Source organism: Manis javanica, chromosome 1 (assembly GCF_040802235.1).
Source record: "Manis javanica isolate MJ-LG chromosome 1, MJ_LKY, whole genome shotgun sequence".
In the NCBI taxonomy this organism is placed as follows: Eukaryota; Metazoa; Chordata; class Mammalia; order Pholidota; family Manidae; genus Manis; species Manis javanica.
Window position 1 is genome coordinate 5,837,113 of NC_133156.1, and position 17,187 is coordinate 5,854,299.

General features: G+C 36.6%; 1 protein-coding gene across 1 annotated transcript in view; it reads left to right on the top strand.

Moving 5' to 3' along the window:
• LOC118969644 (THO complex subunit 2-like) overlaps window positions 1-17,187 on the top strand; it is a 133,395-nt gene that overhangs the window by 101,229 nt on the left and 14,979 nt on the right. The window contains 16 exon segments of the mRNA XM_073222184.1: window positions 354-434; window positions 1,981-2,077; window positions 4,109-4,226; window positions 4,811-4,990; window positions 5,865-6,029; window positions 10,032-10,307; window positions 11,298-11,439; window positions 11,892-12,049; window positions 12,942-13,053; window positions 13,056-13,069; window positions 13,426-13,557; window positions 13,643-13,827; window positions 15,149-15,327; window positions 15,572-15,674; window positions 16,401-16,828; window positions 17,030-17,088. Of these exon segments, the coding sequence (XP_073078285.1) occupies window positions 354-434; window positions 1,981-2,077; window positions 4,109-4,226; window positions 4,811-4,990; window positions 5,865-6,029; window positions 10,032-10,307; window positions 11,298-11,439; window positions 11,892-12,049; window positions 12,942-13,053; window positions 13,056-13,069; window positions 13,426-13,557; window positions 13,643-13,827; window positions 15,149-15,327; window positions 15,572-15,674; window positions 16,401-16,828; window positions 17,030-17,088 (2,429 nt within the window).

Consider the following 17,187-nt stretch of genomic DNA (forward strand, 5'->3'; position numbering starts at 1 on the left):
CATTTTATTTTCATTCTGAGTTCGTTTAGAAACCATTTGCATATGATTCTGCTGGCTGATCTGAAGGTTGGCCAGTCAGGAGTGAGTGAGTGAGTGAGTGAGTGAGTGTGTGTATTATATAGAGAGACACAATGTTAAGTTTACTAAACATCTTGAAATAGGTGGAATATGTCTTGCTTGCTGAGAGACGGAAAAGAAGCTAGAAAAGAAAAGTTGGTACTACAGTGTGTGTATTTTTAAATAATTTGTAATAACTTGAAGCTTAGTTTTTCCCAAGATGCAGCATTTGTTGTTGTTTTAAGAGTCTTTGTTAGAGATATAGTGACGTAAAATTATTACTTAATGTATGAAAGATTGTATCATTGAAGCTCTAGCTAATCCAGAAAAGGAGAAAATGAAACGCAATGATACAACCATCTCAAGCTGGCTTCAGAGTATTTTTATTTTTCCGAGGATGGAATTTTCATCTGTCGTGACTACCATTCGATGTATTCTATTACCTGTACTAAGGACCTACTTGTCAAGAGCTCTTTAGAACATCTAGCCACTTGATTTCTACTGAATGTCCAAGTCCTTGGCTGCATAAGGAGGTTTATATGTTATGTACTTCCCAACTCAAGAGGCTGGTATTGGCTGTGGTAGTATTTGGATAAGCATTGGTAGGGGGAGAAGAAAATTCCCTTCTGGTCTATTATTTTAGAGGAATTAATCTTAAAGGAATGATTATCTTTACCATCCTGAGGTTCCAGTCATCTTAAAAGAAATAAAAATTTTCTCTTGCTTAACAAAAAACCTAGTCTTGTTTTATGTATTTTTTGTTTCTTGTACCTTAGCAGCTAGTTCACTTTTCTTTCAACCTACTGTGTCTGATAGCTGAATCTTGCAATAGCTCCTCATTGCCCTTTAGAATCTGAAGTCTGTAGAAGTCATACAAGTAAGTTCTTTCAGAGTTGGGTCCTTACTCACTGTACTAGCCTCGTCTTTTGCCTCTTCCCTAATATTCTAGGTTCCATTAATACTGAACTACTTGCACTTTGCGTGCCCTTTTGCACGTGTTATTCCCTCTACTTGGGATACTCTTCTGTGCCCACTCATCTCCTCCACCACATCTCTACCTGCTATTAGATTTCAGTTTAGAGGACAGTTTCCTTGGAACTCTTTCCCTGTTAATGCTCCCACCAGAAGTCAGTATTAGGTGTCCCTCTTCTGTACTCCCATGGAATCTTTTATTTGTCATAGTGATTTCAGTTTACTTTTCTGTGTCCCTCACTAGACTGTAGGCTCCTTGAGGGTAGGACCTAGGTTTGTTCATTATTTAGGTGCTCAGCGAACAATTGTTGCAAGGCTGTGGATTACTTGACTTGACTCAGATCTCCTCCTCTTGTCTTGACCAGGGTTTTCTCACTATTCAGTGATAATGGACTGTTGGCTAAAATTGGTCTTTGTCTGCTTCTTGCTCTGGCAATGCTTCACCTGTTTCCTTGCCTCTCCACAACTAGTAGCATGTTCCCAGATAAAAAGATTTTTGTGTGTGTATGACTTAAACGTTTGAGAGGTGGGTGTTTTGTTGATCATTCAGCTCTATGGAGCGATCTACAAGATTTTGTAGTGGCCTATCATAAGCCCTGGAATCAGGCCAGATAGGTTTGAATCACTTTTCCATCCCATACCAACTGTGCGACCATGAGCAAGTTACCCAAATTTTCCTCACTGATAGGTTTGTACCAACCTGAGATGATTATTGCAAAGATTAAATGAGATAATTAACAAAGGGCTTAGTACAGTGCTTGGCATATGTATGTATGTTCAATAAATATTAGCTATTATTATAAAATTCCATTCAATGGCAGTAGCAATACAATTATTCCAGCCTCATTTTGTTTTAGAAATTGAGTTAGCTGAAGAAATCACACACTTAGTATTGTGTTTTTTTGTTTTATGAACTGTTTTTAAAAAGCCCTAGTTTTTAATTTCATATAGGTCTGGCTAGTTTCTGTGGTGCGGTTTTTCATAAATACCCAATTGATCTTGCTGGTCTTCTTCAATATGTGGCTAATCAGCTAAAGGCGGGCAAAAGGTATTCTTAGCAAATTATATGTAAATGAAATTGAGTAATTTGAGTTCTTCTGGTGGTATTACTGGGATATTGAGATTGCTATTATCCTGAAAATGTATTTGTTACAGTCTTATTAGAATAGTTGCTCACTTATATTGAATTCTGTAATTAAAACTGTAATTTAATACATAAACTTTTTTTTCAGAAAGAAATGTAATATTTGGCTACATATGTGATTAAAAAGACTAACTTATTTTGACTACCTTTTAGGATTTTGAATAAATAGTATAGTGTATTGTAAATCCTCTTAAGACAAAACATATTGTACTATTGATTATTCCTACTGGACAGTAATTGACCTTTACATTGAGCATTTGGTTAAGGACATGTTTATTTTGTGGGTGTGGTATCTTTAAGACACTATTATTATTGAACTTGAACTTTAGAGATATGTAAAGCTTACATACCTTCTGGACAGTGTCCTATTTTCTTTGTAAATACTGAGGTGTGTAATATTTTATTCTGGACCAATACCAGTGCTTAAAGTTTGAATTAGTATGTAAGGGAATTAAACCTCATCTGCAGTAGACTGACTAGAATCAAGGAACTGAAAATTGTTTCCAAAAGCTTTCTGGTAGAAAATGAAAAAATTTATAAAGCTATCTGGTGTTCCAAAGAAGTATTACCTAAGTAATTCTTGACAGATTATTATTTTGGTTTAGGGAAAACCTTTAAAAAAAAGTACTATTTAGATTCAGGATTTTATCAGCATGTCATTCATACTGTGCTCATCTAGTGATCATTCCTATATACTCTATTTACTCTTTGTAGGCCAGGAGAACATGTTATTTGTAAGTCTGTAACTTGGTTCTCTACTGTGAGTATAGTTTTTGTGACCATCTAATTAAAAGATAGTTTAAAGAAGAATTAAAATAATTCATTGGTACTTGTTGCATTCAAATTTGCATGAGGGCCCTCTTGTTTTCAAAAATCATGGTAAGGGAAGCCAAGTCAAGTTGCAAGATAAAACAATAGGAATCTTAGAAAATTCTTCCTTTGTCTGTTTAAACTTGCGTCTTGGGTATGTGTAGCTTTCCCTTTGGAAAGGCATCTATATTGGTTTTGTAGGAAAGAATATTTTCATTTTATCTTCATTACTTAACTAATTAAGGATCTTGGAAGTTATAAGGTGTTATTTCTGTTGAAAATCCTAAGCTTTAGAATTAAAATTCATAATTGTCAACACAGTAATGGATGTGGTTAAGGCTGACCACCAAACTTCCACCTTAGGCTCAAATACCACAACTTGATACTTTTGTTTCCTTCCTTTTTTCTTTTCTCCTCTCCTTCCCTCCCTCCATTCTTTCCAAGTGTGTGATTATTTAGAGATGGCTGTAACCAACAAGAATACATATTGGCCATCCTGCACTGGAGGATTAAAAAATTCTATGAGACATTACTGGGTCGACTGATAAAAATGAAATAGGAACTTAAGTTAGATAAAAGTATTGTATCAGTGTTAGATTTACTAAATTGGTAACTGTTGTGGTTATATAAGAGAATAGCTGTGTTCTTAGGAAACACATTCTTAGGAATTTTAGGGGTAGAATGTACCCCTAAGTGATGTTGGTAAATAAGTAAGTTATTCTCAGGTGGTTCAAAAAATTGTGTGTGTGTGTGTGTGTGTGTGTGTCTATAGAGAGAGGGAGGAAGAGAGAACAAAAGTGATAAAGCAAACAGGATTAAAAGTGTTAATAGGTGAAATTGGGGTAAAGGGTGTGTCAGTGTGCTTTGTACTATTATTATCTTTTCATCTTATCTGTAAGTTTGAAATTAGTTCCAAGTAAAAAGTTGAGCATAAACACATTACATACTCCAAGTATTTTTCAGTATAGTTCTAGGAGTGCAGTTTTTCCTTAAAAACTGCTTCAGCCTCTCACCCCTATATTTATGTGCAAGTAATTCAGGGATTTTCAGTATGTTAATTACAATATATTCTTACTTTTATGTTTGAAGTTTCAACTATAAACTGTTTCTTATTTTTCTAAATAGTTTTGACCTGCTTATATTGAGAGAAGTGGTACAGAAAATGGCAGGAATAGAAATTACAGAGGAAATGACAATGGAGCAACTAGAGGCCATGACTGGTGGAGAGCAGCTAAAAGCTGAGGTGAGAGTTGCTATTTTAGTTTATTGACTTTTTAAATTCAAAGTGTGTGCATATTCTCACAGTGAAGAATCCAAATACGTAAGTATAGAAAACCAAACAAAACCATAGTACCCTTCTCTCATAGCCACCCCCACCTCCCCTTAAAAATTGAGATAAACTGGTTGTTTTAATTTTTTTTAAAGCTGAAGCAAAGTATAAAAGACAGTAATAGATATGTAAGAGAAATAAATACCAGCTTCTGTGGTCCTTGATATCTTAACTGGCATAAATCTGAACATAGTTATTCTGTTGTTGAATCTGCTCCATTGGAATAAAGAATATTCCTTCTCCTTTGTAAGGGACTGCAAGGTATAAAATGGAGAATATGCAGAAATTTTAATTCAGTTATCAGTTATCTTTCAGCCACTGACTATAATCAGTAACACTGTCACTGAAATAAATTTGTGAAGAAAGGGAAGGAATGTTGCAAGTATATGAGTTCTTAATCTTCCTGAACTGAGTTGTATCTGAACTTTTCCTGTCTTCAAACCAGATGGCCTGTGTTATGTACTGTATGCTGGTAAATTTTGTCTTCTTTTGTGCAGGGTGGCTGTTTTGGCCAGATCAGAAACACTAAAAAATCCTCCCAGAGACTGAAGGATGCACTATTGGACCACGACCTTGCTCTTCCTCTGTATTTGCTTATGGCTCAGCAGAGAAATGGGGTCAACTTTCAGGAAGGTGGAGAGAAACATCTGAAACTTGTGGGAAAGCTCTATGATCAGGCAAGTTAAAGTGGCTTTTGTATTTATGTGGATTTTTAAAAATCCTAATACGGGAAAATATGGAATGTTATATAATTTGAAAAATGCCTTTTTGCACATCATATGAATGTGAAGCAGATCTAATGTAAAATAGATATTTTGGAAATATAGGGGCTATTTGTGCAAATTATGTTTAAGAGATGGCCCTTGGATAAGGTTTATATATATATATGTGTGTGTGTGTGTGAGATATATACATATATATGTATATATATATATGTATGTATGTATGAATATGTATATATATATATGTATTGTATGTATGTATAAGGTTTTCAGTCAAGCAGATAATTTCAAGTTGTTTGCTTTCATATCTTACCTGCTTTCTGGAAATCTGAAATTTCAATCACAACAAAGTAGATGTGATCTTAATAAAATATATTTCTACATACTAAGCACCAAAACCTATGGTTAGCCTACAAGGTGTTTTTTTTATCACCGACTATATTCCAAGAGAAAAAAAGATCCACATGTGTTTCATAAAGTTTTCATCTATCAAGGACAGTAGAATTGTCTTCTATATACATAAAATTGTTGTATGTGATTTAGGTAAATATATTCTGCTACTAAAAGTGATCAAGAATAGTTTGGAACTTGAGATCTTGTTGACTGTTAAAGCCTTAGATTAGTCAACTTTTCAGGGCCTTGGCATTTATTTTCTTGTAATGTAATTATGTTTGTAGATTGTCTCTAAAGTTCTTTCAAGTTGGAAACTTTGAATTTGTGATTGTTAACAAAAATATTGTTCAAATGACATATCTTAATCATTTTGGAAAATGTTTACGTTGGTTGTAAAAACTAGTAGCATTTGTCTTTTGTCTTTTCTTAAATTTAGTGTCATGATGCCCTGATGCAATTTGGTGGGTTTTTGGCATCTCATCTAAGCACAGAAGATTACATAAAGCGAGTGCCTTCAATTGATGTGCTCTGTAATGAATTTCATACACCCTACGATGCAGCATTTTTCCTGTCTAGGCCAATGTATGCACAGCACATTTCGGTAAGATAAATACTCTCTGCTGCCATTCAGGAAATGACTCCAAATTATTTCTTACCTGTTTTATTTGTAAATGCATTTTAGCCTGACATAGATGTAGATCGTGTCTCTTGGAGTTACTCTTTGTTAATACTCAGCTCTGAGCAGTATACAATGAGAATGCCCCTTTAAGAAAATAAGCCTTACTTTTTGTTTGATTTTACTGTTACTACATCACCAGTTATCAGGTTGATGTCTTATGGACCCTCTAGAATTATAGCTCTCAAACATTAGTGTAGATGAAAATTACCAGGGAAGCATCTTAAAACTCAATCCCATGTTCCCAAATTGTAATTTAGTAACTTGAATAGTACCCGGGGGAATTGGTTTGTTTGCTGTTTGTTTTTTTAACAAGCACTAGATCATTCTAACTCAGGCAAATGTGGTACATTATTGAGAAACACTCCAGTTGAATGCAGAGCCCTGTTCCTTCACTGATGATATCCTGTCAGATAACTGACTTGTTGATATGCAGAGTGCTTTGAAAGTCATAAAGACAGATGGACAGAAAGACTTAACCTCCCTCAAGTGCTCTAAAAACTCTTGCAACCTCAGTGGTGTAACTCCTGAGAAAGGTGTATTCCTGGTTCTTGTTTTATTTATCTCCATCTAAATGAAATATCAACAGAAGTAAACTATAGCCTTCCTAGCAGGATAGCCCAGTAATGACTATTGAAATTCAAGAAAGGATGTGAGCGAAAGGAGACAGCCTGCCCTCTCCTCTGCTCCTCTATGCCGCCTGCATGCTTTCCTGCAAAGCAGTGACCACTAATGGTGAGTCACTCTTCCTTTTGCCTTGGGCCACGGTCAGTGCTCATGTGGAAACTGTGATACTTCCCCACTCTGACTGGAGCCCCAGGGGACTCTTCACTTTTGTACAGGCTTGGATTCTTCCCCTTCTGTTTTATTTGTTGTTTTAAAATCTGTAACTGTATGGTATGGGGAAAGATCTCGGTCTTTTCTCTTAAACTAGGATTCCATGTTTGTTCCCATAGGAATACAGGGCTGTGCGGTAGAAGTGTGGGAAAAAAGGCACTGAGAAATTCTGGGTTCAGCTGTCAGCTATTAGTATTTACATATCAACTGCTGCAGTCTCACACTTCCCTTTAAGAATTAACTAAATGCTAATTGATTTAATTATCACTTTATCATTGTGCAGCAATTCTGTGCTATGCTCTTTAGGGGAAGGGGGTAAGGCCTCTTCTTCCTCTTAGAATTTCTCAATCCAAAAAATGGTATGCTCTCTTTGCATAGTTATACCCTGTGTTGTTGCTCCCCCCTTCCCCAAGAAGATCAGTTTCAGCTATACAACAAGGGACCTGATTGCTTGAAGGAGTGAGGTTGGAGGATTGCTTACTCTCAGGGATTCTGCCCTGCCCTGTGCTATTCTGAGAAGTGAACACACTAATCTGTGATAGTGAACACTTTGGCTGCCTGAGGTTGGCTGAACTTTTCCAGGTCAAAAAATGGAGCCAGTCATTCATACCAGTAGCTACCTTTTCTGTAGCCTGTGTAAAATACTGTGTCTTTGTCATTTAAGAATGACAAAAATCTAAACAATAAATGGCATTTGCCTGTCAGGGTTGAGGAGGAAAACAACTATACAGAGGTGGCTATATAGCTAAGTCAGAGATAAGTCTGTTCCCCATTGGCTATATTCTGTCTTCTGGAAAGGGAGTTCTTGGCAACCTTGGCTGCACTTTGGAGGAGTATCCAACCTCCTGGGGATCCTTGCTTTTGCTTCTTGAGTGAAAGCCTGTCTTGTAAAGCCTTTGATGAGAGAATGAGTATTGGAGGACTGCAAAGTCCCTTCCATAAATTGACTACCGATTTCTCTCCTGGAAAGAATTCAGCTGACCAAACACTGCTCAGAATATTGGGCCAGGAAGAGCTTTCTGAATAGTAATTAGAAGTACAGCAATAATTGTGGGTATCAGTTCTATTCCATAGATCTAGTGTCCCAGTGACTTGAGCCTTAGAGCTGTTATGCCTCTCCCCTTGACTGAAGATGTGAGCCTGAAGAGGGAGTTAAACTGACTTTAGACAAATACTCATTGTAGGTAAATATGAAGCATAGCTATCTTTTGTGATCAAAACTGTTGTATTTTTAACAAGATAGGGACTAGGGGAGTACCTAGTAACAAGTCACAAACTTAAAAGAGGATTGGGGAGATGGGCTATCCTATAACCCTCTCATTCCTGTAACCTAATTTTCATTTATAATTATTGAGACTCACCTTGCAATGTGGGTCTGAAAAAAAGGCTCTCCCCCAGTTCATATTCTAGATCTTGTCTAAGTCAGGTAGCTAAGTTATCTTGTGCAGGTTGTTTCAACCCTATACTATGTTTTATTAGAACCTTAGATGATATCATTCTGCTCACATAGATTGATTATTTACTCTTGATAGTACCCACCCTCAAATTTTTAAACCCTTTCTTATCCCAGCTGCTCTGCTCTTAGGTCTCTGTTGTAATCGGGACCTCTGTGTTGTAAGTAATGTTCTTCATAGTTTTGTCACCTGTGTAGTCTCAGTAGTTATCATCAGTGTGCTTTCTAAAATGGAGTAGGAGGAGATAAATCTTCTCACTTCCAGAATAATTTTAAAATTCTCAGAGCCTGCTTGAGATACCACCTGGAACCAAAAGCACTTGGTATTTCTTCAGTCTAGTAAGCCTGGGGTATAGACATATTTAGGAGGGAAGGCAGTGGACTGTGGGGAGTCAAGACTGTTCTGCCATGATGGAAACTGGAAGTGGATCCTTTGACCTCTGACCTGCTAGCTCTGGGTTCCATGTTTAGCCCAAACAATGAATGATTTAAGTGTTTTTCTAACATGAAGAAGAAACTCTTTTTGGGTCTCCTCCTAGGTTCATCTTCAGGATTATGCCTAACCCAAACAAAATTTTTTGGGTGAGAGCTCTTGTATCCTCAAGAGACTGAGAGACATGAGACAATTCTTTGTATTATTTTATATATATATATATATATATATATATATCATGGGATTGGTGAGTACTTGGTGAGTACTTTATATTATATATATGTATAATAATACAACTCTACTTTGTATTATTTTCTTTTTTGCATTTGGCATACACTCTGTAGTGTCCCATCCTTTACCCCTCCCACCCCCCTCTGGTACTAACAGGTTCTTTCCTTGTACAATTAAGAGCATGGCCTTCCTCTGGCATACCCCCTCCCCCATCACACACCCCCTCAAATTAAGGTAAACCAGTCAGGCCACAAAATAAAAACCCACCATAGTGTCACTTCCCACACTCTTTAAACTCTAATATACCACAGCCATTCACAGGAAATCGTGTTTAGCTTTGCAGTCTAGTGACCAGTTGGTTCCAGTTTGCCAGGGACTTCCTAGTACTAACACTAAAGTCTTGCATCCCTGGAAACCACTTAGTCACTGGCAAAACTGGACAGTTGGTCACCCTACTTATCAGTCTTATGATAAATTTTTCATAACCTTTCTTAGCATTGATCCAGCTTCATCAAGAAATTGTAATAGGCAATATGGGTATGTGTGGTGACAACACATTCTGTCCAGATTGGCTGTTGTTAGTTCCATTCTGCCTCTTCGTTAGTGTTAAGACCCGCTGCTTGGTTCCCTTGACTATCTCAGAAGCAGGAGTGGAAACCCTGTATGTTTAATCTTTGTGCAGCAGTAAGAGAGAGTATGGTTGGGGGAAACGGCAAGGGGCACACATACCTATCCCCTGACTGAACAGGTTAGATTCGTAAGAATTTCCTGAAAAGCTCCTAATGAGCACCCAGGACCAAAGATTAGAGCAGTTTCCTGGGATGATTTATTTTAAAATCAATGTTGGTAAGGAAGTAGAATTCCTACAGCTGTTTAGATTGGTCATCTTTTGACTCTTGAAAAGGGAACATAGGTTTTTATACTATGAAAGTCACTGCTATAAAAATGTGTGTGTGTGTGTTTATATCTTTAGTCAAAGTATGATGAACTTAAAAAATCAGAAAAGGGAAGTAAACAGCATCATAAAGTTCATAAGTACATTACATCATGTGAAATGGTGATGGCTCCTGTCCATGAAGCAGTGGTCTCCTTACATGTTTCCGAGGTCTGGGATGACATCAGCCCTCAATTTTATGCCACATTCTGGTCATTGACGATGTACGACCTTGCAGTTCCACATACCAGCTATGAACGGGAAGTCAATAAACTTAAAGTCGAGATGAAAGCCATGGATGACAATCAGGAAATGGTAGGTTTTTGTTCTAGTAGCTCAAGTGTAATAACTTCATGGTATTAGTTCAGCATTTCCCATAGTTTAAACTTGTACTAACAAGCTATGATCTTGTTGCTATCTATGTTCCTAAGTGGGTTTAGTGGTGACCTCTCACTGGGTAGGAGCATGGGTATGGATGAGTACTTGGAAGTTAGCATCAGTCAAAAGTTTTTGAGTTTGCTTTTCTACTGAGGGCTGGGCTAGCAACTTTACATGATCTGTGTGATCATTTTACAATTGCAAGAGCAATAGGAATTCCTAAAAGGAGAACTATTTTGGAGAAGACTTTACTGAAGAGTTAAGTCTTGAGCTGCATGGGCCTTGAAGGTAAATTAGGTTTGGAAATTTGGAGGCAGACTGGCCACTCTAGAGCTCCAGCAAAGGTGTAAAGTAGTCTAAGGTTTAAGGAGACCACTTCTACTGTAGTGAATTGGCTGAGGGATAATTTGAATAGAGTCAGATTATGTAGAGCAATGAAAGTTAGAAAAGAAGGCTTGATAAAATTGAGAGCTATTTTAAATTCCTGAGCAGGGAAGTAATAATGGTAAAAATGGTACTTTAGAAAGATGACTTGTGACAGCAGCATGAAGGATGCATTTAGTCAGGAAAAGGACTAGCATTAGGCTGAAACCAGCAAAGTGGCTTTTTGGGTAATTCATTGTGAGAATGTAGACTGGTGGAGGTATATTGGGAATGCACAAGACTTGTAAGCAATTGGGATTTTGGAATGAATAAGAAGGAAGAGTCAAAGGTGATTCCATGCCTTAGACTAAAAGTACCAGTGTTGGGAAGATAGCCTCTTCTGATGGTGTCTGAGGACTGGATGACTTTGTCTTAGATTTGTTGAATGGAGGTAAACATCCGTAAATATCCCTGGTGACACAATATATCGGCATTTATCTCTTTTTTTAATTAAAAGAAAGGGAGGTAGTGTGCCTAGAGAAGTATCTAACTTATACTTTGTAGCCTCCAAATAAAAAGAAAAAAGAGAAGGAGCGCTGTACTGCCCTTCAGGACAAGCTTCTTGAAGAAGAAAAAAAACAGATGGAACATGTACAGCGAGTTCTACAGAGACTGAAACTGGAAAAGGACAACTGGCTTTTAGCGAGTAAGTTAGAATGGTTACATTCCTGCTGCTGCTGAATTACGAAAGCAAACCTTTATAATTCTGGAGGTGTTGAAGTGTATTATGTTTTTATTTCAACTCAGTGTTCACTATCCCAATTTTTGGTTACTCATTAATTCAGAGTCAACTTCACATGTTCACTAAATGAACCGATTTAGCTTGCTGGTGAAATTAACTTATGACTACAATATTGGCAGCTTATCATTCAACTTTTCTGTATAAAATCACACTTCTGGAGAAATTACAGGTAGAAAAATATCCGCAGAGTGAAAACAAGTCTCATCCCAGGCATGACCTTTGGTTACAAACTATAAATAGTTTGTGGTTCTATAGCATTCTCTATGCTAAAATTAATATGTTCTTATTATGTTTAGTGGCTTTGAGGCACTTGAGGATGAACTTTACCACTTAATATATTCTTTCCTTATTTTTAGAATCTACCAAAAATGAGACCATCACAAAATTTCTACAGCTGTGTATATTTCCTCGATGTATTTTTTCAGCAATTGATGCTGTTTACTGTGCTCGTTTTGTTGAACTGGTGCATTAACAGAAAATTCCAAATTTTTCCACACTTCTTTGCTATGATCGTGTAAGTTCTTTTTATTGGAACCTTTAAAAAAAGTCTCACACAAAGATAGCTAAACATTATAATCTAAAGAAGTATTACTGTGTGTCTGGTTAAAAGCATGAACCCAAGAGCCAAGTGCCTGAACTTGAATCCTAACTCTGCCACTTTCTAGATACATGATCTCTGGCAAGTTTTTAACCTCTTTGTGCCTCAATTTTCTTATCTGTGAAGTGGGATAATAATACCTGCTTCATAAGATTCTTGTGAGAATCAAATGAATCACTATACACAAAAGTACTTTGAATAGTGCCTGATATGTAATAAGCACCTCTAGTTAATCTTTTAACATTTGGGTTTATATGTTTGTCATAATAGGTAGAACTCTCTTCTCCACTCTTAACTTAACCCTCAAAATACTCCTTTGTAGTTCTGAATGCTTTTCAGTTTGATCACATTCACAAATTTTTGCATCTGGCTTTTTCTTTATAATAAATTACTGCATTTTCATGGTTTAAAAATGTGCTGTATGTTACAGCATGTTAGCTGCCTATTTCTGTTTTCTATTAGCCTTTTCTCTCCTTACTGTTCCTTTAACCCCAGGTAGTATCTGTGTCTAAGTCTCTGTTATAGCAGTAAATGATATAATAATAATGATAGTAGTTTTTTTCTTCTGTCATTGTTAATCAGCTTTTTAAATAAAAATTTTGTTGTCAATGCTTTATTAATGTGCTGTTCCCTCACAAAAGCCAAAATATTTAAAGGTCTCAGAAATTGTGAGTATAAAAGGGGACAATACATTGTGACTAAAACTTATCTGTTAATTTATTATGATTTGCTATAGCATGATCTTTTAGTATTTTGAACTAATTTTGACCTTGATTTGTTTTTATTTTTCAAATATTTTTTCTTGTAGGTTTTCTCTGACATAATTTACACAGTTGCAAGCTATACTGAAAATGAAGCTTGTCGATATGGGAGATTTCTTTGCTGCATGTTAGAAACTGTGACCAGGTGGCACAGTGACAGAGCACATATGAAAAGGTAGGACTAATAAATATCATTATTTTATCCATGTCTCTAATAGCCACTTCTAGTAATTGCTAGGTTGTTCAGTTTTTAAAGGAAACTGAGTTTAAGACTCAGCTGTAAAACAGTTTAAAATTTAAGCACAATTTGTTCATTATTAAAAAGTGCTATTTAAAAATATCCTACCTTATGTTGACATTCCAAAATTAATATCATTGACTAAGCTGAACCATCCTATGAACACTACCTGTCATTCAAATATGCATCACGTTTTCACATGGAATCATTAATCTAGTCTACATAAGTTTCAGCTTCTGCTATTTTGAGAAACAGAACTTTTCTTTGAAAAGTAAACCTTTTTTTCCCCTTAGGAATGTGGAAATTATCCAGGATTCCTCACTATATTACGGGCAACTGGATTTGATGGAGGAAATAAAGCTGATCAATTAGACTATGAAAATTTTTGTCATGTTGTACATAAATGGCATTACAAATTAACCAAGGTATAAAAAAGAATTTCTCAAAGGTGTTTTTTTCTTCTCCATACTTAGACTTTTATAATGACATATCTTAAAATGTTTGTTGTAGGCATCGGTGCATTGCCTTGAAACAGGTGAGTATACTCACATCAGGAATATCTTGATTGTGCTAACAAAAATACTTCCTTGGTACCCAAAAGTATTGAATCTGGGTCAGGTTTTGGAAAGAAGAGTATATAAAATCTGCCAAGAAGAAAAAGAGAAGAGGCCAGATCTATATGCAATGGCTATGAGGTAACACAATTATACTTTAATGTGATTTATGAGACTAGATGACAGAAGGATTCTGAAGACTTTAAAATGTTTTACAGTGGTGAAGTTTATCTTCTGTTTTACCTCAGGAAATTATGGGAGATTATGCGTTCATGTTCCCACAGGCTGTTGAGAGTTGTCACTTCCAATTATCAGCTTCCAGTCTATACTGGATGATACTTTCAAAAGTGACATCCAATATATCTTGGTTTGAAGGAAATGTCATTTCATCGTCAGATAATCAGCTCATCAATAGCAAAGAAAAGCGTCTTCATTTAAGGATTGGTTCACACTAAAATTTTTTTTAGGAGAGGCTTTTAGTGAGAGATACAGTGAGAGGACAGAGCTCTGCCAGGAGGGGACCAAAGAGCCTGGGGTGGTGCTTGTCTAGGGGATTTATAGGCAGTTGAGGACTTTGTGGAACTGATAAAGGGCTTAGGGGTGTGGACTTGTTAAAAGTGGTCTTAGGATGTTTGTCCTTGATGAGACAACTATGCTAGACAAAGCATGCTAAAGTTAATCTCACACATGATTGCAAATGATTAGCATAATAAAAACAGGCTACTTTCCTTTATCTGGGGAATATGAATTGATGTCACAGAAGAATGACTCTAGAGCTTAATGTTTAACACAGAGTTTTGGTAGGGGGTTTCCTTGTATGTAGTTACATTGCTCTGAGTGTAAATATCCTACCTTGCTTTTTCCGGAGGCCCTCACCCTACTCTGACTACATCCTTGGTCCCTGTCTCATTTCCCCCTCTACAGATAGAGACCCTAGCTGCTGCTAGGAAAAGGGGGCAATGACCACTCTGGCTGCTTCATGCTGAGAGGGGGTACAGTAAAGGGTGCAGTTAGGTCCCCATCACTGGTCAGTCAAGAGGGCCTCAGAATATGGGCACTTCTATTCTAGGTTCCATTTCTATTCCTATTTGCAGTTTTATGGCTTCTCCAAAGCTGTCCTGGACGAGCCCCCAAAGATGGTGCTGGGGTTCTTGTTCGTGGAGCCGAAGAATGAACTTAGCAAACACCCAAGGTAGAGCCAGGGAGAGGCTTTTATTGAGAGATACAGTGAGAGGACAGAGCTGGCTCATGACAGGAGGGGGCAAGAGAGCCCTGAAATTTTTATTTTTAAGGAAGCATCTAGGGTTCCTATAAAGACCTTCAAGAACACTGAAAATTAATATTTTTTATTTTCTGGACCCAAGTAGTGGAGTGAATAACTTGATAATTTTATTCTTTTAAACCCCATGTTTGTATTTTTTTATTTGTATTTGTATATGTAAACCCTTTGTGTGACTTCCAGCTACTCGGGGCAGTTGAAAAGTAGAAAGTCATACATGATACCTGAAAATGAGTTTCATCACAAAGACCCCTCTCCGAGGAATGCAGTTGCCAGTGTACAAAATGGGCCTGGTGGTGGGCCTTCTCCATCATCGACAGGAAGTGCATCTAAATCTGATGAAAGCAGTAATGATGAGACTGGTATGCTTATTTATAGAAATTTATAAGTAACACATTTTGTTTCAACCAACTGAAATGTTTTGTATCACATGACAAGTAAAATGCAAGCTTAGTATTACTTTTTATTCCCTAAGTAGGAGTATGTAACTATCAAAAAGTCATCAGCCCTTTATTTCCTTCTAATCAATCTGTAATCATTTTGCTGTGAAATTATAGTTTATTTACATTTAGGGGGTGGTCAAATAAATCCTTACCTTTATTTCAGATAAATCAAGGGAGAGATCTCAGTGCGGTGTGAAAGCTGTTAATAAAGCTTCTAGTGCTACACCAAAAGGAAATTCAAGCAATGGAAATATTTGCTTTAACAGGTAGGAACACTGTGCTATATGTCAAAATTCTGAATTCTTTTTATTTTATTTTATTGAAGTGTCATTGATACACAAAATTCTGAATTCGTACATGATGAACCTCATTAGACATGAATGAAAGGTAGTTGAATGCTGTGAAATGAAAGTCATTTATGTTGGGCTTTGAAATTTTGTATGTACCCTTGTTTTGGTTATGTGCTTACCATCCTCATTATGTTTTGTATAAGCTGAGACTGACTCTGTTTCCCCTGCTGGGGTATGCAGGGGAAGGTAGGTGATGAAGTCAAGAAACATTTTAGGATTGAGTGTTTGCTGTAGACAGTCTGGGTAAGGATTATTTACGTAAGAGAAGCCTATGCTGATTTAGACCAGCAAGTGATTCATCCAGTCAGGTATCCAGTTCCTGATAGTAGCACCTTCAGTTGACTTGTGGGACAATTTTTGGTTATGTTCATTTGTAATCTCCCAAGTTTATGAAAATATGCAAGAAAATGGCCTGACATCACTTAAATCATTCTTCTTAATCTGCTCTTCATGAATTTGGTTATTTATTACTTACTGGATAAAGAAGTACTTTTTCATTTAAAGTTGTTCTTCAGTTTTCAAAGGGCTACTCTTCTAGAATTTTGAAGCCACTAAGAAACCTTTGTTTATGATTTAAAACATTTCATGGAGTGTATTTTATGACCATTTGTCCTAAAATCTCATATTTGTATTCCTAAGCAGCAAATCTGTTAAAGAAAATGGCAAGGAGAAAGGGAAAGAGAAAGAAAAAGAGAAAAAAGAAAAGACTCCAGCTACGAGTCCAGAGGCCAGGGTACTTGGTAAAGATGGTAAAGAAAAACCAAAGGAAGAACGGCCAAATAAAGATGAAAAAGCAAGAGAAATGAAGGAAAGAACACCTAAGTCTGACAAAGAGAAAGAAAAATTCAAGAAAGAAGAAAAAGCTAAAGATGAGAAATTCAAGACCACCGGCCCCAATGTAGAATAAAAATCTACTCAAGAAAAGGAAAGAAAAAAGGAGCCATCCAGAGAAAGAGATATAGTAAAGGAAATGAAATCAAAGGAAAATGCTAAAGGAGGAGAAAAAGTATCTGTTTCTGGGTCCTTAAAGTCACCTGTTCCCCAATCAGTTATTGCAGAGCCTGAAAGGGGCAAGTTTACCTTTCTTTATATTTGTTTAACGTTGCATGTTGTAATGCATGGTTGTTTTCAATTTCCTTGTTTTGGAAAGTTATCTAGGGACTCTACTGGGGGAAGTAATACTTAATTACCTAAAAGTTGGTGGGTTTTTTTTTAAGTATTTGGAAAAAGTGGAAATATACCTTATTATCACTATTTCTTTTGCCCAACAGAACAAAAACGCCGCAAAATTGATACACACCATTCTCCATCATATTCCTTGACAGTAAAGGTTAGTATAGCCTGAGGAAGGCAGCGTCCATGTTAGGCTCACCTGTTTGGAATACGTGTCCTGACTTCCTTCAAGTCTTGTGCCAAGTATTGACCGGAG